The sequence below is a fragment of the Dryas octopetala genome, chromosome 3, assembly GCF_963921425.1.
Source record: "Dryas octopetala chromosome 3, drDryOcto1.1, whole genome shotgun sequence".
Lineage (NCBI taxonomy): Eukaryota > Viridiplantae > Streptophyta > Magnoliopsida > Rosales > Rosaceae > Dryas > Dryas octopetala.
The window spans coordinates 21,673,404-21,698,373 of record NC_141368.1 but is presented as its reverse complement, the minus strand read 5'-3'; the positions used below and the strand labels follow the sequence as shown (position 1 = coordinate 21,698,373).

The 24,970-nt window shown below is 39.1% G+C and overlaps 3 protein-coding genes across 3 annotated transcripts; 2 read left to right on the top strand and 1 right to left on the bottom strand.

Annotated features, from left to right (window-relative positions):
• Window positions 1–597: 597 nt before the first annotated feature.
• LOC147291783 (uncharacterized) lies at window positions 598–6,363 on the top strand. The gene is made up of 5 exons (XM_086238489.1): window positions 598–790; window positions 2,383–2,865; window positions 4,555–4,713; window positions 5,231–5,652; window positions 6,195–6,363. Exons 1-5 carry the CDS (start codon window positions 658–660, stop codon window positions 6,354–6,356), a joined length of 1,359 nt encoding a protein of 452 aa, XP_086094615.1. The 5' UTR covers window positions 598–657; the 3' UTR covers window positions 6,357–6,363.
• A 5,765-nt stretch (window positions 6,364–12,128) lies between these two features.
• On the top strand, window positions 12,129–12,818 carry LOC147291782 (uncharacterized). The gene has a single exon (XM_086236022.1). The coding sequence runs from the start codon at window positions 12,129–12,131 to the stop codon at window positions 12,816–12,818; it is 690 nt and encodes a 229-aa protein (XP_086092148.1).
• Window positions 12,819–18,671: 5,853 nt separating this feature from the next.
• On the bottom strand, window positions 18,672–24,056 carry LOC147291781 (uncharacterized). Its single transcript, XM_086236021.1, has 5 exons — window positions 23,927–24,056; window positions 23,168–23,650; window positions 22,490–22,636; window positions 20,603–21,033; window positions 18,672–18,827 (listed from the first exon to the last, which is right to left on the bottom strand). Exons 1-5 carry the CDS (start codon window positions 24,054–24,056, stop codon window positions 18,672–18,674), a joined length of 1,347 nt encoding a protein of 448 aa, XP_086092147.1.
• Window positions 24,057–24,970: the final 914 nt, after the last annotated feature.

Here is a 24,970-nt window from a genome sequence, read left to right as displayed (position 1 = left end):
ATGAAGGTCTCTCTCCTTTTCTTCCATGAAGGAAGCAGGTTGAGCTTTGAAAGAGATGGTAAAATTGCTCATATTACTAAACCTTTCATTTCTCTCTATAAAATTGCTCTGCCATGGGAGATGAAGCAAAAAAGTGGGTGTCATGGAATTTGAAGGGAAGGTGGCGGTGAGGAAGCGGTGGAGATGAGAAAGGGAGTCAAACATCTTCCAGAGAAATCCAAGAGAGCTGTTTGGGTCCATAGCAGATTGCCAGATCGGGGAAGAAGAGACGATGGGTGGGTAGGTGGGTGGGTTGGTTGGTTGGTGGGTGGGTGAGGGAGGAAATTGGATGTTTGGATTTGAGGTTAACAATAAAATTGGCGTGTTGGGTTACTTGAATAAACATTAAAAAATGACAGATCGCTCCAATTTTTTGGGCCACACCAACTTTTAAGTAATATGAGGGTCCCGAGCATTAGAAGTCAGACCCAAACATTTCCCAGAACTTAAAGCGAAATTGCGCGTCAGTTTCTCTAGCCATAAATAATTTGATCTGACGTCAATGTGGAAATTGCGTGGCAGTGTCTCCACTTTCTAGCCATGTCTATTTAATGATTCTAAATCGGTAAATCCTTTACAAGAAATGAAACTCTACTTAAGTTTGGATTCTTACAAGAAATGGCGGCAGAACATTTAAACTCTCGACCAGACGATGCATCTGAGATCTGGGATAAAGATGTTACCTTATCCCCTACACCCACGGTGTCAACTCTTTGCAGAACAACGTCCGCCAGTACATTAGATGATTCTTGTAAGCTCTCTTTCTTCCACTTCTCACTCTATACTAAAACTCAGATTGTTTTTTTTTTTTTTTGGGTTCAAGATGTTTAGAAGAATAAAACAATCTTTCAAGGTGAATGATCTTTTTTCTCTTTTAAAAATGAAGAAGTTACAGCATCCTAATTGGAAAAAAAATCACAACTGGAAATAGGTGACGAAGGTCATGAATATATATAGATACTAGGGCCTTAATAAGATTATCTTCAGATCCTAACTTTATTGCTTTTCAGATTATAATTTAGGTCCAGTTTTTAATGCACTCAACGACCTCATATTAGGATGCCATTGCCTATCCTAATATTGACAATTGACAATTGACAAATGGTGCCATTTAATATTCCAAACTTAAACCATAATTATTCATAAATCAAAATTCCTAAAATTGCTGCAATCTTTAGATTCGAATCCCAAACTAGAAAAAAAGTACGTTTCCAAATTAGAGTCAATTCCCCATTTTGAATCTTCATGCTCCTAGGCAGGAATTGAAAGCTTTGTGCCAGTCCTTTATTAGGGTGGTAAACTGGTAATTGTATTATTTTTTTTTTTTTCATCAACTCTGTTTCTTTTAAATTATTAATTTTCTGGTAACTAGTCTATAACAAAGTTTGGGGCTGGTTTGTTCTTTAGGTTTGGTGATATAGGTATCTTATACCGTATTTCGGTGTACATCGAGCCGGGCCGGCCTAAGTACGGCACGAGCACGGCCCATTTAAGTTGGCCCGGCCCGACTCGTCACTAAGTGGGCTGGCCCGTTTATATTACTTTCTCAATTATTTTATTTTCAATTTTAAATTTAAAGACTAATTTTTAGTTCTATAAATAAAAATATTTTTTAACAAAACTAAAATACAATTATATATTCAATTACAGACTTATTTTTTATTCTTTTTATTGACATTTTTTATTAATTTAAAAAATTCAGTCTTTGATTTATTAAATAATAATAGAAACTTAAAATAATTAATCGGCTCGGCACGACCTATAGGATGGGTCATGGGTCGAACTGGACTTAATGTTTAAAATAATTGGGTCGGCCCAACTTGATTATTAAATGGGCCGATCTGAGCACAGCACGAAGCACAAATGGGCAGCTTGCTTCTAAACGAGCCGAGCCTGGTCGGCTCGTTTTACACCTCTAACGGTATATTAGTTTTGGTATACTAGGAGCATCTCCGGTCTTTCTCTAAACCATCCCCCAAATTTAAATTTGGGGAAAAATGATATAAAACAGAGCTCCAACCATTTTTGAATTCTTCTCAATCTTAGCTGATTGACTTTGTTTTTCTTTCACTTCCAGAATTTGGGTACGTTGAGGAAGAAAACTGGTTCGGTTTTAGCCTTATCTCCACCACTCATTTAACAATAATTCTGGTGTTGTTTATATGCTGTCGAGGGTTAAAAAAATATGTGCGCAATTTTGATAATTGAATTGATAAAATTAAATTAAAAAATAAAATAAAATAGAGGAGTGTAGGATGACTGTTTAGGAGTGCCAATAGGCCTCCCTATATATGTTGTGGGTGTTACATATAATATATTCATGCATGTTTCAAATCTTTACAGCGCCGGAATCAAGACAAAGCGAATGGTCCTTCGAAGACGGCGTGAACGTATTCTATGTTTCTGTAAGAGGGGACTGGAAAGGATTTAGACGAATTACAAGAGGAAAAAATATGACTATTATTCGTGCCAGTATCATAAGAGGCGGGCAGAATGTTGTTCATGTTGCTGCAGGAGCAAGACATGTTCGCTTTATGAAGAAGTTGCTGAAATTTTTAGACAAAGAAGACTTGGTCTTGAAAGATCAAAATGGGAATACACCCTTTAGTTGTGCTGTTGCAGCTGGAACTGTAAAAGTGGCTGAGATGATGTTACAAATGAATCCAAAGCTGCTAGAAATTCCGGGTGCTCAAGGAAGGACACCACTTTATTTTGCTGTTTTGTTTGGACGTGACAAGATGGCGTCGTATCTGTACCCGAAACTTGATTTGGACCAAGGGGAACGAGCTAGGATATTTTTCACTTCCATCACCAATGAATTATATGGTAAGCATTCATCTATATCTATATCTTATCCATATATATAAAGCAATTAAACAGGGCTGTTAAAAATGCCCATACTTGGGCTCAATTACTTGCTAATGGCCTTAAATGGAGGGTTGGTACTGGTTCTAGCACTCGGTTTTGGGATGATAACTGGACTGGGGTGGGTGCTTTGAGGGATTATGTGATTAAGTCCATTCCTCCTTCTATGCTTGAGCTATCTGTTAATAATGTTTGCACTCCTTCTGGTTGGAATATTGGTCTGTTAAAAGAGTTTCTTCCTGACTCTATTGTTCAGCTTGTTTGTGGGATTCATGCTGGTGGGGCTGCTTGTGTTGAAGATAGATTTATTTGGGGCCTCACCCCTTCAGGAATTTTTTCTGTTAAAACTGCTTATCAGTCTCTGTTCTGTGGGGAGGAGTGGCCCTCTTGGAAATGGGCTTTTATTTGGAAAATGAAAATTCCCCCTAAAATTAAGACCTTCCTTTGGTTAGTGGCTCATGGTAGGGTGTTAACTAATGAGGCTAGATTGAGGAGGGGTCTTTCTCAGGATGCTAAGTGTCCTAGATGCTTTTCTCAATGGGAGTATTTGGAGCATTTGCTTAAAAGTTGCAGGTTCTCTATGCGTATTTGGGCTGCCATGAATTGGAATGAGGAGTTTTCTATGTCTCTTACTGCTGGTTTTCAGGAGTGGTTGTTTCAGAATTTAAAATCTAAAGTTTGCTTGTCTAATGGCTTGCCTTGGCCTTGTCTTTTTGCTATGGCTCTTTGGTTTATTTGGAAGTGGAGGTGTAAATATATTTTTGAACCTGGGTTTCAATTGCCTCTTGAGCCTCAAGCGTTGATTAGGAAATGTACTAATGAGTGGTATATGGCTAATGATGGTCAGGCTGTGTTGGGTTCTAAGAAGTCTCTTATGGTTTATTGGGTGAGGCCTCCAATTGATTGGTATAAGATTAATACTGATGGTAGTCTGAGAAGGGATGTTGGTAGAATTTGTGCAGGTGGAGTTCTTCGTGATGCTTCTGGTGCGTGGATTATAGGGTTTGCTTATAATTTGGGTAGTGGAGGTGTTCTTGATGCTGAGCTATGGGGTCTATACACTGGCCTCCGTTTAGCTTGGGATTCTGGGATTAGAATGCTTGAGGTGGAGTTGGATTCTGCTGTGTCTGTGTCCCTTTTACAGACTCCTCTTGAGGTTAATTATCCCCTATTTAGCATTGTTAGTAGTTGTAAGGAATTACTCAGCAGACAATGGACTTGTGTAGTGCGGCATGTGTTTCGTGAACAGAACTGTGTGGCTGATGGGCTTGCTGCTCTTGGTCATGATTTGGACCTTGGATGTCATCTTTTTGTGACCCCCCCTCCCTCCATTGCTAGTCTGGTGTTGGCTGATGGTCTGGGTCTTGGGAGACCCTGTTTAGTTAAAGGCTAGTTTTTTGTGTTCTTTGGGCTTTGGCCTGCCCTTTTACCAAAAAAAAAAAAATGCCCATACTTAACTAAAATGTCAACCTACAAAAATATTATTATTAGAGGGTAAAATGGTAAAATAAACAACCAATTAAAATTTGAAAAATGAAAAAGAAAGAAAAAAGAAGACATATTCTTAAAATAGGAACCAGGAGCAACATTTTAAAAAGAAAAAATTGATTTCAAATTAACTATCTTCATTGTTGTTTACTGTATATGCAGTATTTGCCTTGAAAATGCTTCAGGACTACCCGGAGCTTGCAGTGGCTCGTGACATGAATAACGAGACAGCATTGCATTTGTTGGCTGGGAAGCCTTCAGCATTTTCCATCAAAAGTTCAAGATGGAAAAGCTTCATCATCTCTTTCCTTGACTCGATGAGTATGGATAGCAATCTAGTCTATTCCTATTTTGTACATGTCATGCATATAATTTGGTGTTCGGGTCAATACTAGTCAATTATAATCCGACTAAGTTAAGATGATATCTTTGGTATTTTTAAACCAACCACATAGAATATACATAATCAAACCCTCAATATATATATATATATATATCTGGTTGGTTAATTTTGAATGGTGTTATTGTAAGGTGCTGAAATTGTCATCATTATCAATTAGCTTACATTGCAAGCATTGCATAATTAATATCTATTATGATGATTTTCTTTTTTATTTTTGTTTAATTATAAAGTCAATCCTATGTACTTATAGGTTAAAAAAGTGTAGATATTTTCATATAATTAAGGAATGAATAGAGATCTTGGCCAAAAAAAAAGGGAAAGAATAGAGATATCGATATCGATATTTGTACAATTAAAGTTAACCTTAGCAAGTTAAAGAAAGATATTAGTTGGAACTCAATTGTCAAAAACTAACTTGTTTTTTACTTGTTGAAGGTATAAATAAGGGAAAGAACACAAGAACTTCCGGCCTTCAATTATTAAAATGCCTTTTGAAGGAAGTTTTATGGAGAGGTGACAAGACCGACATTATAAGAAAGCCCTCACATGCACTATTTATCGCAGCAAAATTAGGAAATTATGAATTTGTGGCTGAGCTTATTGGTTCTTACCCTAGTTTGATATGGGAAACAGATGAGTGCAATCGGAGTTTATTTCACATTGCAGTTATGTACCGTCATGCAAGTATCTTCAATCTGATATTTGAGTTCGGTTTATACAAGGATATCATACTCTCTTACAATGATCATAAGAATAATAACATATTGCATTTGGCGGCAAAGTTAGCTCCACCACATCAATTAAATATCCTGTCTGGACCTGCCTTTCAAATGCAACGAGACTTATTATGGTTTGAGGTAAACATCCTTTGCTTAATTCTCTCTCTCTCTTTTTTTATTTATTTATTTACTTATTTTATAATTAGGATACGAGATGCGAGACTTGAAATCTTTCTATGAGTGAGATAAAATGCTCTACCGCTAGAGCTACAAGTCCTCACTACCCTCTCTATCCCTTTATCTCTTTATCTCTCTCAAAAAATGTCCAAATTCGTATTGTATAGATAGAGATACATACATGCTAAGATACTTATTTGTTTGGATTCAATAAGACACCATGTTCTAATCCGTTGAATGATAATCATATAATAAAACAAATGTCATTTAAATACATACTCTACATTTTTTCTACTAATTAATCGTCTTTTAAAAATGAAACAGTTTAGAATTAACATGATCTTGATTCACAACTTAATATTTTATACAAATTCTCGAATTTTCTGATAAGAAATTTTTTTTTGTATATATATATATGATATTTCAAGTTACAAATTTAATTATGTAGTTAGTTCTCTATGTTTACCAATTCCATACATAATGCCTCATATTACTGATTGCAGGAAGTGAAAAAGGTTGTTCCACCTTCGTACGAAGAGATGAAAAACTCAGAAGGTAAAACGCCTAAAGATATATTTATTGAAGAACATAAAGGTTCATTGGAAAAGGGAGAATCGTGGATGAAAACTACCATGCGTGCTTGTTTCAAACCTCGTTCTCTATGAAGCTATAGTGTTGGTACCAATAAATTAATTGCCATGTGTCAGCTCCTCAGCTGTCATGCCCCAATTCATACTAATTTAATTTTATTGAGTTAAGGTGTGAATCATATCTTAATTAAAGAAATAAAATTTGTAAAATCAAGATATGACAAAAATAATAAATAAGTACCTAAAAACAATTAATAAACAAATACTTACATTAATTATATTGTACATAATTTACACAAAATCATATTTTACATAAACTACTCACTGGGAGTCCCTTATTCTAGCACACCACACAACTTTATACATATATACATTATGTTCTCTTGCTTCAGTAATTTTAAGTCTCCATTTCAATACCTGCAAAATCTATAAAGAGGTGAGCAACCTTAGCTCAGTAGAGAAACTCTTCTCATGAACAATTGACTAAACTAAACTAAGTGACAAGAAAATATTACATGATAAATATAAATAATGTTTGATGTAATGCCAACTCGATCCACTATTTCTATTCCCGTTAACCTATATATTAAAACAAATAGACCGCACATACCATACCGTGCATTTTACCATTGTGTTTCTGAGTGTTTCAATATATAGACTAACACCCAAAATACCATCAACCTAAATTCCTATTTTTGCTAGTCATCTTGTCCTTCTCCCTGTCGCTAGTCCCGAATTACCCGATAAAAACATTGCGCAAACTGGGCTGACCTGAGATCTGGTACCTACCAAGAGTTCGGACTCAACTACACAAAAACTTCCAATAATTCCATACTTTTCTTTTCCCAACAACTTCCATACTCACTTTCATGCCCAAATGCAAATAATCATATAATAAAATTTAATTGATAATAAATTCAAATATGTCAAATAAAATGAGATAGAACATTTAACATATAACTCACATAAAGTCACATAAATATCACAAAGTTTAATAAAGTCAAAATTTCAATCTTAGAAGTTCCCCAAATATTCCCTACCTTGATTCCGAGCTTCAAATAACACTTCCGAGTCTAACCCGAACATACAAGTACATAAAAGAAAATAAAATATTAATTAGATTTTATTTTATTTATTTTTTTACTCTCCAAAAAGAGAGAGTGTAATTCACACACAAAGTTACGGGTCTCGGATGGTCTCGAAACCAATTCCATTGGATTCAGAACGAAAAGATGGAATGAGAATAGGCCAAAGAACTGGCCGGAAATAGCCCCACGCGCCGCCACTCTCCGGTGGTGCGAGTGGGCATGAGCAGTAACACTGTTCATCATCTTCGTCAGCCAAAATGCAGAATTTTGACAATTTCATGAAGCTGTTTTTGAACCTAGTTTTGACTCATCAAAACTCAACAAAATTTGACAAATAAATACTCGTTGAAAAGCTTATACAACCAGCTTTCCAACCATATATTGGTTTTCAAACACGGAGCTTAGGTTTGAGAGAAATCGTCATTCAAAGTTGAGGGTCCGAATCTAACGAAAGTTTTTCCAGAATTTATGAAAATTTTTCCCTCCACTTCTTTTCGAACTTAAAGCAATAAAATTGAATCTAAGGGGTCTGAATAACTTAATAACAATATAACTTTGAATTTAGACTACAAAAACATAAAAATTGGAATCTAAAACAAGATTTTGAAAATTGATTTGGACACCCAAAACCATTTTCAGAAAAAAAAAAAAGAATTTTAAAAAGAAAGCTATGAAATTCAAACCTTACTTCCTTTTCTCTTCCAGAATTCTTAGCTTTCTTGCTCTAGAACTGTAGCCTTCCTATGTTTACCTCCCTTTTGGTGTAAAGAAGCTCTGAACTTGTCAATGGAAATTATAACAGAGCATCCTATCTATTTATAGGGAAAGAAATCAAAAACCAAATTGACTTCTATGTGCTGTAAGAAGTAGGGAATTTGATTTCTAATTCTCTGAAATTCTCCACCTCCTATTATGTAGATCCATAGCTTGTCCACCACCATTTTAGAGAGCTACACCTCCAGCTCTATAGCTTGCCTTACTCACCATTCTAGAGTGCATAATCCTCATCCTAGCTAATTCTAGGTTCCACCCAGCTGCTTATAGTTTACCTTAGACAGCTCTTCATAGGTTAATGAGTGAGCAAGTCATGATTATAGAAGATAAACATGAGAAGATGATAAGAAGAGGGACAAGCAAGCAAGAGGAAGAAGATGAGTTGCAACGTTTAAAAATTTTTTTTGGCTGGGTTTGATTTTGGGTTTTGAGGGAATGAGCTGTTTTATGAGTTTTTGAGAATATGGGTTTAATTCTAATATTTTCAGCCCCAAAAAAAAAAATTCAGAATTTATTTAAAACAATAAATTTATTAAAATTTTCTATTTACAAAAATAAAAACAAAAACATGGGTTTTCACACTAGCCTTGCCACATGGACAAGAGCAATAATAGAAAAATCAACAAGTCAAAGTGTTGGACACATTTTATACCTTTATTTTACTTCTAAATTATACATTCTTAATCCTAGTCTTTCAATAAAATTAGTATTTTTAAGGTTTTATTTCCTTATTTTTAACTTTTAAGTAATTTTTTGTTTTTATTAGTTTTCCTTCTTCTTTTAGGTTATTTTGTTGTTTATTTGGTGTATGTAAGTTTTTAAAATAAAATGGCAACATCCCATCATTTTTTCACTGCAAGGATACAACTTAATCTGATTAATAATGCAATCTATGAGCTATGTATTCACTTGCTTTTGTTTAAATCTTTTATGAAGTATGATCACCATTAGGTGAGGTTGTGGCATTAGAACAGCAATGCAATGCATTCAAACCATATTAATCAAATCATCTGAAGTGGAACATGCATTTGCAGAGGAACAAATCACGTGGAACCAAACTTTTCAGCAGCATGGGCGCGTTGAACAAACCAGCAGCACATGTGAAGCAGGCAGCAAGGCTGGCGACCCTCAGCGGCTTGCCGACCCCTCGGCGGTGGCTGGGCGACCCCTCGGCGGCTTGCCGACCCTTCGGTGGCTGTGGGGTGGGCTCAGGTATTCTTCTCTCCTCTGACGCAGCTTCCATTTCCTCTTCTGATTCGCGCATGAGGAATAATCATCAGTATTCCACCAATCCACTGTTGAGCTCCTGGCAACTTTTGCATTGTTTATTTGCTGCATCGCTGCAATCGCACCAAACTCATTCCACTAATGCATTGATTATTCAAGCCAGCAGCACAACTACTTCTTCCCTCTGCGCATCAGCAGAAAAATAAAATGGACAAGAAAAATAAAATTGATAACAACATGTAAATAAGCAAGATATAAAGATACAACAACTTTACGTACTTTGACAATTGCTTTTAAGTCCACAGGCAATATATTCTACTAAGAAAATATTGCATTACAAAAGACAACCTGTTTGTGGATAAACCCACATGGATTTAACAACCAATCATGGATCGACACGTGGCTGGTCAGATCCAACTTCAGGCTTTGACTTTTTCAACGGTCAAACTCAGACCTCCACGTCACTATATCAGCTCGGCAACATTTTCATTACCAGCTCGGATCGGTTCATCCCGGCGAACCTCCCACGTCCGATCCGACCCGATTTGAAGATCTCTTAAGAATTGAGTGTTCATCTTTTCTTGGTTATCCCAGTTCGGTTCGGCTCGGCTCTTGGCGATCATCTTCTCGGACAACGGGCTACAGTCGAGCAACGACTGTCACATCATACGTCGAGACTATCTGGATCAGTTCACCTATGCCCGATCCGAATGTGGATATGTTTCATACTTGCATATACATATCTATGATCGGCTCGGCTCGGCTCGGATCCCACCGCCATTCTAGAAGATTGGAGTCAGGACGAACCGCCTTACCCGAATATCTCTGGCATGGCTCTCTTACAGATGGGATATCCCAGCTCACAGCCATAACTATTAGGGCATCCTATTTGATCTTCCATCCTTGCATTCAATGTAGCATTGAATGCAAAGGAGGTGGGTAGCTGTGCATACTACTATTCCTGGCCGAACGCGTGGCCACCTCTCAACCATTCACTCTCATGCAGGTAACTTACCTTTCACCACTTTCTTTGCCTATATAAGCTGACTTATGTGCACAAAAATGGGAGATCTACATACATAACCTCACTCACAAAAAGCCTATCAAAATACACCACTTGCTGAGAATAAACCCAGAAAATCTTACCTTGTTCTTCCTTATTCTCCCAAGTTCATCACTTGTTCTTCCTTGCTCTTACACAAACATCTCCAAATACACATCACTGACTTCATCATCGGAGCGTATTTGGCTGGTACCACACCGGTCCTTCTCCTTTGATCTTGTGTTCGTGCAGGAAGATCTCGAATCAACATCCACTTCATCATCTAGCAGGGCTTCCAATCAGCCAGATCATCCTCTCTAAGTTGTTGCATCTATCTTACAAAAATTTGCATCAACAGATTGGCGCCGTCTGTGGGAAGATCATCTTTAGCCATTGTGTTCATCTTCACAAGTGTTAAGCTCTTCCTTCAACAAATCACTACTATCACAATCCCTACGTCATGACTACCATCTTTCGTGACAGCAGCTCTTCCTTAGGAGGATCCCAAGACAATCAACAACATGAGCCTGAGACATCCGAAAAAACGAGAAGAGCACATCTCGCTAAACTAGCTAAGTCTAAGGCTCCCTTGAAGATAAAGGCTGCTCACAAGCTCCTCAGGGAGAACCAACGACACTTAGCCGCTGAGAATGCACTTCTCAAGCAAAACAATGAGCTGCTCACTAAACAGGTAGAACAAGCTGAGGAGCTCGTACCCAAGCTGATCTCATCACTTGGACCTTATACGTGGACGGATCTTCCAACGCTATGGGAAGCGGAGCCGGACTGGTTTTGATCTCCCCAGAACAAGTCGTAGTGAAGTATGCTCTCCGCTTCAAATTTCAAGCCTCCAACAATGAAGCAGAGTATGAAGCACTCATCGCCGGCCAAATTGGCAAGGGAGCTCGGGGCAACTAAACTGAACATCTTCAGCGACTCCCAACTCGTCCTCAACCAGATATTGGGAGAGTACGAGCCTCGAGAACCAAGCATGACGGCCTATCTCGAGAAGACCCGATCACTACTCAGGGGGTTTCAAGAATACAAGGTATCCCAAATCCCGAGGGTAGAAAACTGCAGAGTCGATGCCCTAGCACGCTTGGCCACAGTCACAGATATCGGATCTGCTAGACATGTCCCAGTCGAAATCCTGAACAGACCTAGCACCTCCGAAGACGAGGCCACCGTCATGCAGACCGATACCGAACCGAATTGGATGACGCTGATCACCGACTACTTGGTTTCCGGGATTCTTCCCCCGAAAAAGGACAAGGCACGTCTCGTCAAACAAGATCGGCTCGGTTCAGCATCATCGATGGTCAGCTCTACAAGAGGAGTTTCTCCCTACCCTACCTGCGGTGCGTCATGCCTCAAGAGGGTCAGGATGTGCTAAAGGAAATCCATCAAGGGATATGCGGGAACCACTCTGGAGGAAGAGCCCTTGCCTACAAGATGATCAGACAGGGTTACTTTTGGCCTACGTTGAACAAAGATGCGGATCATCTATCCCGCACTTGTGTCAAATGCCAACAGTTCGCCGCGGTCTCCCATCAGCCTCCTCAATTGCTGACCTCTATATCCAGTCCCTGGCCGTTCACACAGTGGGGACTCGATCTGATCGGCTCTATGCCGAAGGCAAAGGGACAAGTCACGATAACCGTAGTAGCAGTCGACTACTTCACCAAATAGGCCGAAGCTGAACCCCTAGCTACCACTATGGCCGAACGGATGGAAACTTTTGTGTGGAAGAACATCATATGCCGGTTCGGCAAACAGTTCGACTGTAAAAAATTTAGAAGTTTTTGTTCACGTTTGAACATCAACCTGCGCTTTGCAGCCCCTTACCATCCGCAATCAAACGGACAGGTCAAGGCAGTCAACAAGATCATCAAAAAGACCCTGAAGTCCAAGCTTGATAACGCTAAGGGAAATTGGCCAGAACTCCTACCAGAGGTATTATGGTCCTACCGAACTTCCTATCGGACTTCGACAAAGGAAACGCCGTACGCATTGGAGTTTGGTGTCGATGCTGTTGTTCTGGTCGAAATTGGGACTCCTTCATTCCGGACCGACACGTACAACCCTGAGGCCAACGATACCGGACTTCGGCTCGGCCTGGACATAATCGAAGAAAGGCGAACCGATGCCAATCTCTGCCGAGCTGCCTACCAACAGAAGGTAGCCAAATACTACAACAAAAGGGTCAAACCAAGAAGTTTCGGATTGGACGACCTCGTCATGAACAAGAACCCTCTGGCCATCAAGGAGAGCTCATTCGATCCTAACTGGACTGGACCCTACAGAGTCACAGGCATAGTCAAGCCTGACACTTACAACTTAGCCACTCTGACCGGGAAACCTCTCAAGTATAGCTGGAATGCTGAACACCTCAAGATTTATTACTAGTAAATGTAGTTAGGATCGGGGACTGTCCGACCTAACATTCTTTCAATCAATGAAAAGATGAATACCCTTTTGACTTGTCCATTCTCATTTTTTGAAGTAGACACTGGGGACTCTACCCCTATGCACCCCCAACAAAAAGGAAAGATCTAAGTGTCTCCTTCAAAAAATAACAAATTCACAGACTTATCAGGTCTATAAACTCCTGTGCTGAGCTGGCGTGCCATATTCGGCCCGATGCTCGACATAGTACAGACTCATCAGGTCTATAAACTCCTGTGCCGAGCTGGCGTGCCATATTTGGCCCGATGCTCGACACAGTACAGACTCATCAGGTCTATAAACTTTTGTGCCGAGCTGGCGTGCCATATTCGGCCCGATGCTCGACATAGTACAGACTCATCAGGTCTATAAACTTTTGTGCCGAGCTGGCGTGCCATATTCGGCCCGATGCTCGACATAGTACAGACTCATCAGGTCTATAAACTCCTGTGCTGAGCTGGCGTGCCATATTCGGCCCGATGCTCGACATAGTACAGACTCATCAGGTCTATAAACTCCTGTGCCGAGCTGGCGTGCCATATTCGGCCCGATGCTCGACATAGACTCATCAGGTCTATAAACTCCTGTGCCGAGTTGGCGTGCCATATTCGGCCCGATGCTCGACATAGACTCATCAGGTCTATAAACTCCTGTGCCGAGTTGGCGTGCCATATTCGGCCCAATGCTCGACATAGTATAGACTTATCAGGTCTATAAAAACCCTTGTCCGAACCGAAGTGACTTACTACAGTCCTAACGTTCGACAAGAAACTTCTAAAAGAAAAATATACCCTCAAACTCAAACTCTCATCGTGCATGCCGAGCTGATCTGAAAGTAAGTTTGAATATTTTTCTCAAAAACAAAATTCTTAATATCTCAATGGATATATCAAGCCCATCTGAGATCATCAGGGATTTATAATTTCTGCTTATTTTCATCATGCTCATCAGACTGATCTAAAAACAAGTTGTGAATTATCATTACATTTTATTTTATTGTGATCGTCAAGTTGAGCCGATCTCAAAATACTTTGTCACATTCATTTTGTTTTTATTATGACTTTTATTTTTCATCATTTTCTTATCTATCTGTTACTTGTTGTGGTTTTAGTTTCATTTCCGAGCTGAACTGACAAACAACTTGGAATAGAAGAAAATACTGAAAATAAATTAATAACATAATGATTCAAAAACAATTTGTTCAAAACATATCAAATCTGAGCCACATCTCGGCTCGGGAAAAACAAAAATAAATAAAACATGCTAAACAGATCTCTCAGCTGGCCCCTTCAAAGTCGGCCCGGCAGATCTCTCAGGCGATTCCTCGCCGAGCTGCACTACTTCCACACCTCCGATCTGCATCTCCGTATTGGGATCAGCTTCGGGGACTGGAGGGATCTCGGGCATCTTATCTAAAGGGATTAGAGGGCTTTCCTGGGTCAGCTCGGCCGCAGACGCGACTGTCTCAGTCCCAGCTTGGCGATCGGGGGGGGGGGGGGGAAGCTCTTCTTGCTAGCTTTCCTGGGTATCCTCCTCGCCATCCGACTCGGCTAAGAAGGACAGGTCCCAGTCCGGCCTCTTCGCTCGGACCACTTCCAGGAGCTTCTTATACCCTTCGAACTGGGCGTCACTCAGTTCCTTCAAGCTCACTTCCCGAGCCTGACGCTGAGCCACAATAGCCCTCTGTTCGGCCGCCTCGACATCTTGCTGAAGCTCGTCGGCGAACACTCCCAGGTCGATCACTTTCTGCTCTGAGATCAGGAGCTCCTTCTTGAGCCGAGTTACCTCTTCCCCTCGCTCGGCCAGCTGAATCTACAGATCGGTGAACGTTTACGCTCCTCCCTGATCAGGCGCTCGGCTTCGGCCAGCTTGTTCCTCAGCTCCTGGTTCCTTTCCTTGAGCCTCCTCATCTTCTCCTCAGCGTCGACCGCAGCTTGTGCCGCTTCAAACTGCCTGAGGGCAAGCTGCAAAAAAAGGAAACAATCAGCCTGACCCGATCTGGAGATAACTTTGAAGGTTTAAAAAAAAAAAAAAAAAAAAAAACACTTACCACCATGGCCTGTCGGGACGCATTCAGGGCCTTGCTCTCGAAGCTGGGTGCTTCCTTTCCTGCCCAGAGACCTTCCACGACCTTCGGCGTGACCACACGCTTGAAGCCCGTGACGAACGGCTCAATGGAGGGATCCACCTCCACCTCCACCGTTCTCTTGGCAGCCCAACCAAAGACATCGGCGTTGGCACCCGCTGGCTCAGTCCGAGCCCTCTTCTCTACCCGGGCTTCAACCTGAGGGCCTTTCCTCTTCTCAATTGCTGAGCCGAACTCGGCATGGAGGGTCCAGCCTGGGCTGTGGTTCGAGCAGGCACCGGGGCTGGCTCGGCAAGGACTCGAGCTCCGGCCTTCTTTTGGGCACTCCTCGCCACCCTCTTCCTCAGCCTCGCCTCCAACTCGGCAGGATTCATCCCTTTCTCTATACGGGGGTTCCACCTCGGCACGAACCAAGAAATCCCACTCGATCCGATCTGAGTAGAGCCGAGCAGGAATTTGGTGGACAGATACTTCGATGGTTGCTCATTCACCACGGCGATCTGATCTCTGAGCTCGCCCCGGAGTTTAACATGGCCCCAGCTGACTGCAAAAAAAAAAAAGCAAGGGAGTTAGCTTAAAAAATATATATATATATCATCATCATTATCACTAGCAAATAATCACAAGTCTAATCCGGATCGACTCTCCCAGACATTGAGTGCCCACCTGAAATCCTAAAGGCTCTAGGGACTCGGGCCGGAAGGGGACTGCTCGGATCGAAGAACTCCCAATCCCCAGAAACGAAGAAGTATCTCCTCTTCCAAGTCTTCTGGGATGAAGGATTCTCAGTGAGCAGCGGCCCCGAATACGCCTGAAGGTTGTAGAAGCCGAGCTCAGTCTTCTGCTTCAACCTCAGTGAATAAGAGCAGATCAACAAGTCCTTGTCTGGCACACACTTGTGCACCTTGTGCCACAAGATGTGCATGGACATGATAATCCTATACACGTTCAGATTGAGCTGGTGTGGCGCCGCGCCAATCATCGCCAGCCAATCCTGCAAAAAAAGATGCAGGGGGGGCCGAACCCCATTCTCGAACATCTCTGGGTACATTGTCACTCATCCTTTGGGGGGTCGGCTCGGTTTCTCTCCCCTGCTCAGGCAACCTTGTCAAGACTGAATCGGGGACTCCATACTTTATCCTCAGATCCTTGAGATGAAATTCAGTCATTTCATTGGGGATCTCATCGACTTTCCATGCCAGCTCTTCGTAAAAATCCGGGTCGATCGGACACCCCCTCACATGCCGAGCCGAACTCGAGGCATCGTGACCCCTATCTCTTTCCTCTGACCCCGAGGTGAGCCTTATTGGAGTACTCGAGCTCGACTCGGCACCGATATCTTCTTCTTCATCGTCCTCCTCATTTGCATGTTCGGATTCGTGAGCTATCCCTTCCGGCCCCCGATCCGAACTCATGCCTACTTGGGGACTTCCTTCACCCCCTCGAGGTCAGCGTTCCTCGCCTGGGTTACACTCTATGTCCGAGCTGACCTCACCCAGCTCCTCGGATAGTTCATCCCAGTCAGCCTCACCCCCTGGTGGGCTTCAGCTCAGCTCGGCATCACTATCGCCTTTGAAGGCTTCTCCTGAGCCGAGCCGACCACTTGAGTCGGTCGTTGACATCACAAACACATTTCAAATTTCTCTCTCTTGCTTTTTGGATCAAAAAAGTGTCTTTTTCAAGAACACTCAAGAACACACCCAGAAAACTCGAAAACACAAAAAAACTCAGAAATGGGAAGAATCACTTACTAGTTTTTCTCCGGCCACACTCTCCACCCCTCACACACTCAAAACAGCCTCGCCTACGGTCGTGCTTGGTCGGAATCGCGACCGGACTGCTACCCAAAACACGGAGAGAGAGAGAGAAATTTTGGAGAGAGAGAAGTCGGGGAGCTTCTAGAAATTCTGAAAACTGAAAGTGAAGAAGAAGGGGAGAGAGAAGGCCTTTTATATCCCCATGCAAAATCAATCCCAGCCATTCAATTTTGGCGCTTCAGATGCCAGATCTTGCCACATGTCCACATTTAAAAAAAATCATAAATGAGGTGACCTTTACGTTCCCCCATGCAGACACAATCATGAACAGTTACTCCTTCGCATATTCCCAAGATATTTTGGCCAATCACGCATCATCATCTGCTCGGATTATTGGGAAGTCGGACTTGTCCAGATCGGCACATCTGCATCAGTTCGGCACGGGGCATGTCATATGTTATGTTTCACAAACTGTCTTTTTTCAACTTCCAATTCATCACGGTCTGTTCGGATCGGAAGTTGGGGGACTTCTGTTTGTGGATAAACCTACATGGATTTAACAGCCAATCATGGATCGACATGTGGCTAGTCAGATCCAACTTCAGGCTTTGACTTTTTCAACGGTCAAACTCAGACCTCCACGTCACTATATCAGCTCGGCAACATTTTCATTACCATCTCGGATCGGTAGCTGACCCGATCTGAAGATCTCCTAAGAATTGAGTGTTCATCTTTTCTTGATTATCCCAGTTCGGTTCGGCTCGGCTCTTGGCGATCATCTTCTCGGACAACGGGCTACAGTCGAACGACGACTGTCACATTATACGTTGAGCCTATCTGGATCAGTTCACCCATGCCCGATCCAAACGTGGATATGTTTCATACTTGCGTATACATATCTATGATCAGCTCGGCTCGGCTCGGATCCCACCGCCATTCTAGAAGATTGGAGTCAGGACGAACCGCCTTACCCGAATATCTCTGGCATAGCTCTCTGACAGATGGGATATCCCAGCTCACAGCCATGATTATTAGGGCATCTCATTTGATCTTCCATCCTTGCATTCAATGCAGCATTGAATGCAAAGGAGGTGGGTAGCTGTGCATGCTACTATTCATGGCCGAACGCGTGGCCACCTCTCAACCATTCACTCTCATGCAGGTACCCTTCACCACTTTCTTTGCCTATATAAGCTGACTTATGTGCACAAAAATGGGAGATCTACATACATAACCTCACTCACAAAAAGCCTATCAAAATACACCACTTGCTGAGAATAAACCCAGAAGATCTTACCTTGTTCTTCCTCATTCTCCCAAGTTCATCACCTGTTCTTCCTTACTCTTACACAAACATCTCCAAATACACATCACTGACTTCATCATCAGAGCGTATTTGGCTGGTACCACACCGGTCCTTCTCCTTTGATCTTGTGTTCGTGCAGGAAGATCTCGAATCAACATCCACTTCATCATCCAGCTGGGCTTCCAATCAGCCAAATTATCCTCTCTAAGTTGTTGAATCTATCTTACGAAATTTGCATCAACACAACCGTCACCAAAGTGTCTCAATTTCTCTTGGATTCTTTGAAGAGCATTTTTCTTGACAACCGTTGAAATTGTCCACCCGTTGGAATAAGTCAACAACCATTCTTTTAATTAGTTTACCTTTATTCCAAATCGGCATGTAATCTCAGACATGGTTTTTAATTAGTTTACCTACGAAGGTTTTTTGCTCCAACAAAGTTGTTCTTTTCCAAAAAATATAGTACAAACCCAACCTTTTATATGGTATAGCACCAAACACGTACAATACAATTTGTCCAGCTTAATTATATATAGTACAAAACCCTTAACGATACTAAAGACATTATAGTATAGTACAATACGATTGAAATAATGCAATCCGATACAGTCCACTTCAGCATACCAAACTAGAAGAGTGCTATGAGTCCAATTATTAGCTAAACTTTATAATGGTTTGAAACAAGCATGCACAATACTGTTCATCCACGATCCTCCATATACCGATAAACCTTTATGTTCTTCGATAAATATATCTTTAGGTGTTTTACCTTCTGAGTTTTTCATGTCTACATAACATGGTAGAACAGCCTTTTTCACCTCCTGCACATCGATAATATAAGGCATTGTGTTTGGAATTGGAAAACATTGAAAAATAACCACATAATTAAAATTGTAATATCAATACAATAGAGACAACTTCCACTAAGGAATCCAATTAATAAAAAGGTCATCTTATTTAAGGGATCTTTTGTGAGTCCATTTCGCATTATAGATAGTTTAATGATTCGAGTTATCTATTCTTTAGGTTTTCACTCAAGAATCAATCTTAAAAAAAACAAAAAAAAAAACATATTGGAAATTATTAAGATATCTAATTTTGATTGAATAAATTGACAAACACACAATGTTTTCTATAAATACAATGCTTACCGATTAATTAAATGGTTAAACAATTTCAGATTTGTCTAATTTTTTGTATGGATGACTAGTAAATAGAGACCTAAAAAATAGATTGTTCATATTATAAAAGGAAAATGATTTTGTGCCACACTAGGGCACAACATCTATGTGTCATAATCTTATGTGGCAAAGTTAAATAAAACACATCACTATTCATTTTTTACATTAAATTAATATAATTTTTTTGAAAGACCATCTTATCCATCTCAAATCTAATAGCTATAATTTTTATTAAATAAAAATTTGAAATTGTTAATTTGTTATCTTTTTCAACTATTCAAAATCTGCATCGATAAATAATATTCTCCAACTCCAAGTTAACGTTGAATCTTCTCCAACTCCAAGTCTCCAATTTCGAATGCTACTCTAATCAAAGACTCCAACACCTGCTTCTTCTATTCAAGAGTCAAACACCTACTTCTTTTAACAATTTTTGTTTTTTCCTCTTTAATTTCTTAGGTATTAGGTGGATCACGAAATCAACTGCATGAGACTGTATGTATGTATGTATATATATATATATATATATATATATATATTTGCTCCATTTGAAATGAGGAACACATATTAATTAATTGGTAAAATTTTTATATATCTAATAGAACAAAAAAGCACGACAGCAGTTTAATTAGACCATGGAAGAGATTATGATGTGATGAGGTTTTAAGGGTTCTAACGATTTATGACTTAGATTTCTTTTTATTTTTGCTTAGTTTAAATTTTGTAAAATCTACGATTTATGACTTTGATTCTTGTTATTATGTTTAGGCTATTCCTTCCTACTTTAATTTCCTTTGTTTTGCTTCTTCTTCTACGTACTATATTTTTCTCACTTTCCTACCCCCCCCCCCCCTCTCTCTCTCTCTCTCTCTCTCTCTCTCTCTCTCTAAGTCCCAATAAATTAACTTGTTGTCCATTTCTATCCCAACACACCTACGTACCACACTAGTCTCTACCAAGTTCTTGGATTTTCTTTATTTTCCTGTTAACTCAATCAATATGATAAATACCCTAAACCAATAAATGTATAATTTATTATATGTAAATCTCTTTGCTGTCTTTTTTAAATGTAAATCTCTTGTGTGTGTCTGTGTTTTTTTAAGAATTTTAGAGATAAAAATATTATAAATATTTTAAACTAAGAAAATTGATTGAGGAAGATTGCAATTGTATTGGGATTTTTATGAACTAATACTAAATATTATGTACATATATTATTAGGTAATTAAGATGCTTAAGATTGACCCAAACCCCCCCCCCCCCCCCACATAATCAAATTTCTAGTTCCGCTAGAAATTTTATCCCACGCCTATGACAAGAGTTCAAGTCTTAGCTCCCATCTCTTGGATACAAAAAAAAAAATAAAAATAAAAACTATTTAAAATAGAGACAATAGCTAGGGAAAGAATGCTTACCTTAAACCATAATAAGTCTCGTTGCGTTTGTAGGGCAGGTGCTGACAAGGTATTCAATTGATTTGGTGGAGCTAACTTTGCCGCCAAATGCAGTATGTTATTATTATTCTTATTATCATTGTAAGAGAGTATGATATCTTTGTATAAACCGAACTGATATACCAAATTGAAGATACTTATCTGGTGGTACATTACTGCAACATGAAATAAACTCCGATTGCAGTCATCTGTTTCCCATATCAAACTAGGATAAGAGCCAATAAGCTCAGCCACAAACTCAAAATTTCCTAATTTTGCTGCAATAAATAGTGCATGTGATGGCCTTCTTATAATGTCGGTCATTGTCCTGTCACCTTTCCATATAACTTCCTTCAAAAGGCATTTTAATAATTGATGGCCGGGAGTTCTTGTCCTATTTCCCTTATTTGTACCTTTAACACGTCAAACAAGTTAGTTTTTGAGTTTGAGTTCCAATATATTTTCGACAACCTATATATGTTATTAATGAAAATATTCCTTTTTTTTTTTTTTCTATTAACTTGCTAAGGTCATCTAATTGTACAAGTCTTAATATCTTTATTCCATGATTAATTATGAAAATATTTCAGCTTTCAAACATATATGCCAAGTTAAAATTATCAATTACTTGATACAAACTAGTAAATGACACTATCTGATCACATAAATAATATTTATGTAGGACTATATCAAACACGAATAACGTACCCAATTGACATTACAAACTCGTTTTAACTAGTATCATATAAAGAATATCTTTTCTCTATATGATATTGTATGAATTTCTTACACAATTATATGATTATTTTCTATGTTTTGTTAGCAACAAGATTATGTATGCTTTTATTTTATGAGTGTATGAGTGATAGATTTAGTTTAAAAGTAAGAGAAACTTAGTGTAAAGTTTCTAATTCACAACACATGCATGTAAGGCAGCTAAACGTACACGACCCAATTAATAATATAAGGGAAATTTCATCAAATAACCCATTTTAATATCATACTTGCTTTTTTGACTCTCAGCTCCAAAATTAAACTTTTTTTTACTCTTTGGACACTTTTTGAACCAAAACACCTTTTATGTCGCCACGTAGTCTACGAAAAATCAAATTTAAAAAAAATGTCAAAAAAATAAGAGAAGAAGAACATGATGATGATGATCATGTTAAAGCGGTTGTAGTACCATCTAATGTGGCGACCATTTGTCAATTATTAGTCGATCATGGGTTGACCAAATTTCAAATCTGAACTTAGGTTCCATTGATATCGATACCGAGCTTTGAAGGTAAACACGTACCAAAAAAAAATAATTCCCGAGTCCAAATCTCACCCTACTTTTGATTCATCTCTGATATCTCTCAAATTCCGTTATATATATTTCCCAAACCTTGTCTTCCCCCAACTTTCTTCACACTTACCGATCATGACCTCCACTCCTGAAGAACATGTGTTGCTACTTGCTACACAAACCCAATATCTGATATTGCAGATCTGAAATTGCAATAACTTTCATCATAGTTGGTCGCTGGAGAGGAAGAGGGAGGAGGGAAGGTGGGGAGAAGGGGATCAGAGAGAGAAAGAAGGTTAAGGGTAATTTTGTCTAAAACTAGCTAAAAGATTCAAAAAAGATTAAATTTGGAAATGAGTCTCAAAAAAGTAAGTTTAATATTAAATAGGTTAATTATTTGATAAAATTTCCCTTAATATAACTCGATGTATCATGAGTTGGGATAGCTGACTACTATTTGACCTGGACACCAAATCATATGCCATGAACACAATACACCTTGACTAGAATGCCACCCCTACATACTCATCGATTCATGGAAAGATTAAATGAAGCTTAAGCTGCAATGAGGAGAGAATTACAAGAGTAAATGAAGCTTTTCCATATTCCTGAACGTTTTATGGCAAATGCTGAAGGCTTCGCAGCCAACAAATGCAAAGCTGTCTCACTATTCATGTCACGAGCCACTGCAAGCTCCGGGTAGTCGTGAAGAATTTTCAAGGCTAATACTGAATAAAAAAAAACCAACAAAGATAATTAATTTCAGATCAAGTTTTGCACAAAACCTGCACATGTGACTTAATGGTGTTAGACATGAAACTTAACTCACAAGGACGACTACTCTTCCTTGTAGAATTGTATTCACTTATTCATGAATGTTTAGAATATCTTGTACTCCAAGTATAGGTCTCCTTGTACTGATCGACACGATTATGCTTGTATATATATGGGTTATTCCCTAATAATAAATCATCAATTCCAAACCTTCTTACAAATGGTAAAGGGCTGACCATTTGAGCGAGTTCTAGACGTCTAAGGTTTCAATCCTTATAGGCGTAAAAACATTCGAGTGTAACATATATTTATGTATGGTTTTGGGATGATTGCATGTATGTAGTTTTTTCCTTAAGGTCTTCTACCCAATGAGAAGTAAGTTGTAAATAAAGTATTCTTAATTACCCAAAATCAATTCCATCCTTTTCTTTTAGGAAAAAGATCTAGTGGAATGGGAAAACATCTGACATAACATTTATGCTTACCATATAATTCATTGTTGATGGAAGTGAAAAATATCTCAGCTCGTTCCCCTTCGTTGACACTTTTGATGACTTTAGGGTATAGATACAACGCCATCTCGCTACGTCCAAACAAAACGGCAAAATAAAGCGGTGTCCTTCCTGGACCACCTCGAATTTCTAGTATCGTAGGATTCATTTGTAACATCATCTTAGCCACAGGTACAGTTCCAGCTGCAACAGCATAACTAAAGGCTGTATGCCCCTTTTGATCTTGCAAGACCAAATCATCTTTGTCTAACAATTTCAGCAACTTCTCCACAAAGTGAACATGTGTGGATCCTGCAGCGACATGAAGAACAGTCTGCCTTCCTCTTATAATATTGGCATGTAAAATAGTCTTATCTTTATCTATGATTGGCTTAGCCACTTTCCAGTCACCTCTTACTGCAGCGTTAAATAGGATCGCGTACTCGTGGATGAACCATTTGTTTTGTCTTGATTCGGCTGTAAAGATTTGAAATATGCAAGAATATAATATTTAATGTCAATATGTAACACAAGATATATATGGTCCAACATTTGTGTGCATTTGCGCCAGATAAAAAGAAGTTAACAACTCTGGAAAACAATAAATGAAAGTTCGTACGTATCGTTTCTGCAGAATTTTGTCGAAACTTTTAAGTCTATTTTCTTTATGCAAACACATGAATATTTATTTTTTTACTCCAAAACAAACTGAGCCTTACTAGTTGAGTAAAAAGTGGAAGAGAGAGAACTTACGAAAATGTGTAGGAAGGGACGCTGTTCTATTAGAAGCAGCTGACACCGCAGGCGAAGGGGGGGAGCTAACATCTATATCATTGATCTCGGGTGCATCCACTAATTGAGACTTGAAACGTTCTGCTGCCATTTCTTCGAATAACATTCATACCATTAAAAAAACAAGTTAGTTTTTGTAAGAATTCGAACTGTTGTCTGAGTTACCATTCAATATAGACTCACTACTAGAAAAAGGGTCAATCCTTTTGATACTAAAAGCCACTGGATTAGACTGGCTTTCTGTCATCACCCAATGGCCAATCAAGGTGTATCCATAGCTTATTTGACACTGGATACGCCGGTCGCTTTTAACATTAAGTGGGCTAATCCGCCTCATTGCACATTCAATATTAAATGTGAGATCTCACACCTAAAGGAGTATATATATATATATATATAAATTCAAGTGCGGATATTAACAAGCATCCCAATGTTATGCGAGAGCATCTCGATCGGCCAATGTCAACAAACAAATAAGTTAGAAAACTTGTACCAAATAAAAAGGAATAAGCTAGAAAACCAAGTTGTTCATCCATAATATTTTATGCTAATAAAAAATAAAAAGTAGTAGTATATTATTTGAAATGCCGTAACTGATTAAAAATATATATTATTTAAAGAACAAGATAGCCACACCATCTCTACCATAGTTATAATAATTCAAAAGAATAGACTGCGACAAAGCTGATAGTAGAAAATTCCTACCTATATTTTCCCTGTTCAAACTCAAAATTCAAAAATTGTATCCTTTCGATAATATATATAGTTACTACGTACTTTCCTTAGACCTTAGTTTCCTATGACCAATCTTGTAAGAAACATGAATTTTCTGCTAAATTATTTGATTGTTTATGGTTATGGTAAAGGGCATCTTGGCATGTTCAAGACAATAGATAATTATATATTATAAACTCGCGATAAGAACGATAAGAATAACATATATATATATATATATATATATATATATAACGATGACCTCCATAATCACATAATAATAATTTATCA

Excerpts from the sequence above, each read along its gene's own strand:
- LOC147291783 (XM_086238489.1), top strand. The coding sequence starts at position 658 with ATGGCGGCAGAACATTTAAACTCTCGACCAGACGATGCATCTGAGATC. Across the intron at positions 4,714-5,230 it reads CTCTTTCCTTGACTCGATGA|GTATAAATAAGGGAAAGAAC; the intron begins GTATGGATAGCA and ends TACTTGTTGAAG. Across the intron at positions 5,653-6,194 it reads GAGACTTATTATGGTTTGAG|GAAGTGAAAAAGGTTGTTCC; the intron begins GTAAACATCCTT and ends TACTGATTGCAG.
- LOC147291782 (XM_086236022.1), top strand. The coding sequence starts at position 12,129 with ATGGCCGAACGGATGGAAACTTTTGTGTGGAAGAACATCATATGCCGG.
- LOC147291781 (XM_086236021.1), bottom strand. The coding sequence starts at position 24,056 with ATGGCAGCAGAACGTTTCAAGTCTCAATTAGTGGATGCACCCGAGATC. Across the intron at positions 22,637-23,167 it reads CATCAACAATGAATTATATG|TATTAGCCTTGAAAATTCTT; the intron begins GTAAGCATAAAT and ends TTTTTTATTCAG. Across the intron at positions 21,034-22,489 it reads GAAAAGCTTCATTTACTCTT|GTACAAATAAGGGAAATAGG; the intron begins GTAATTCTCTCC and ends GACGTGTTAAAG.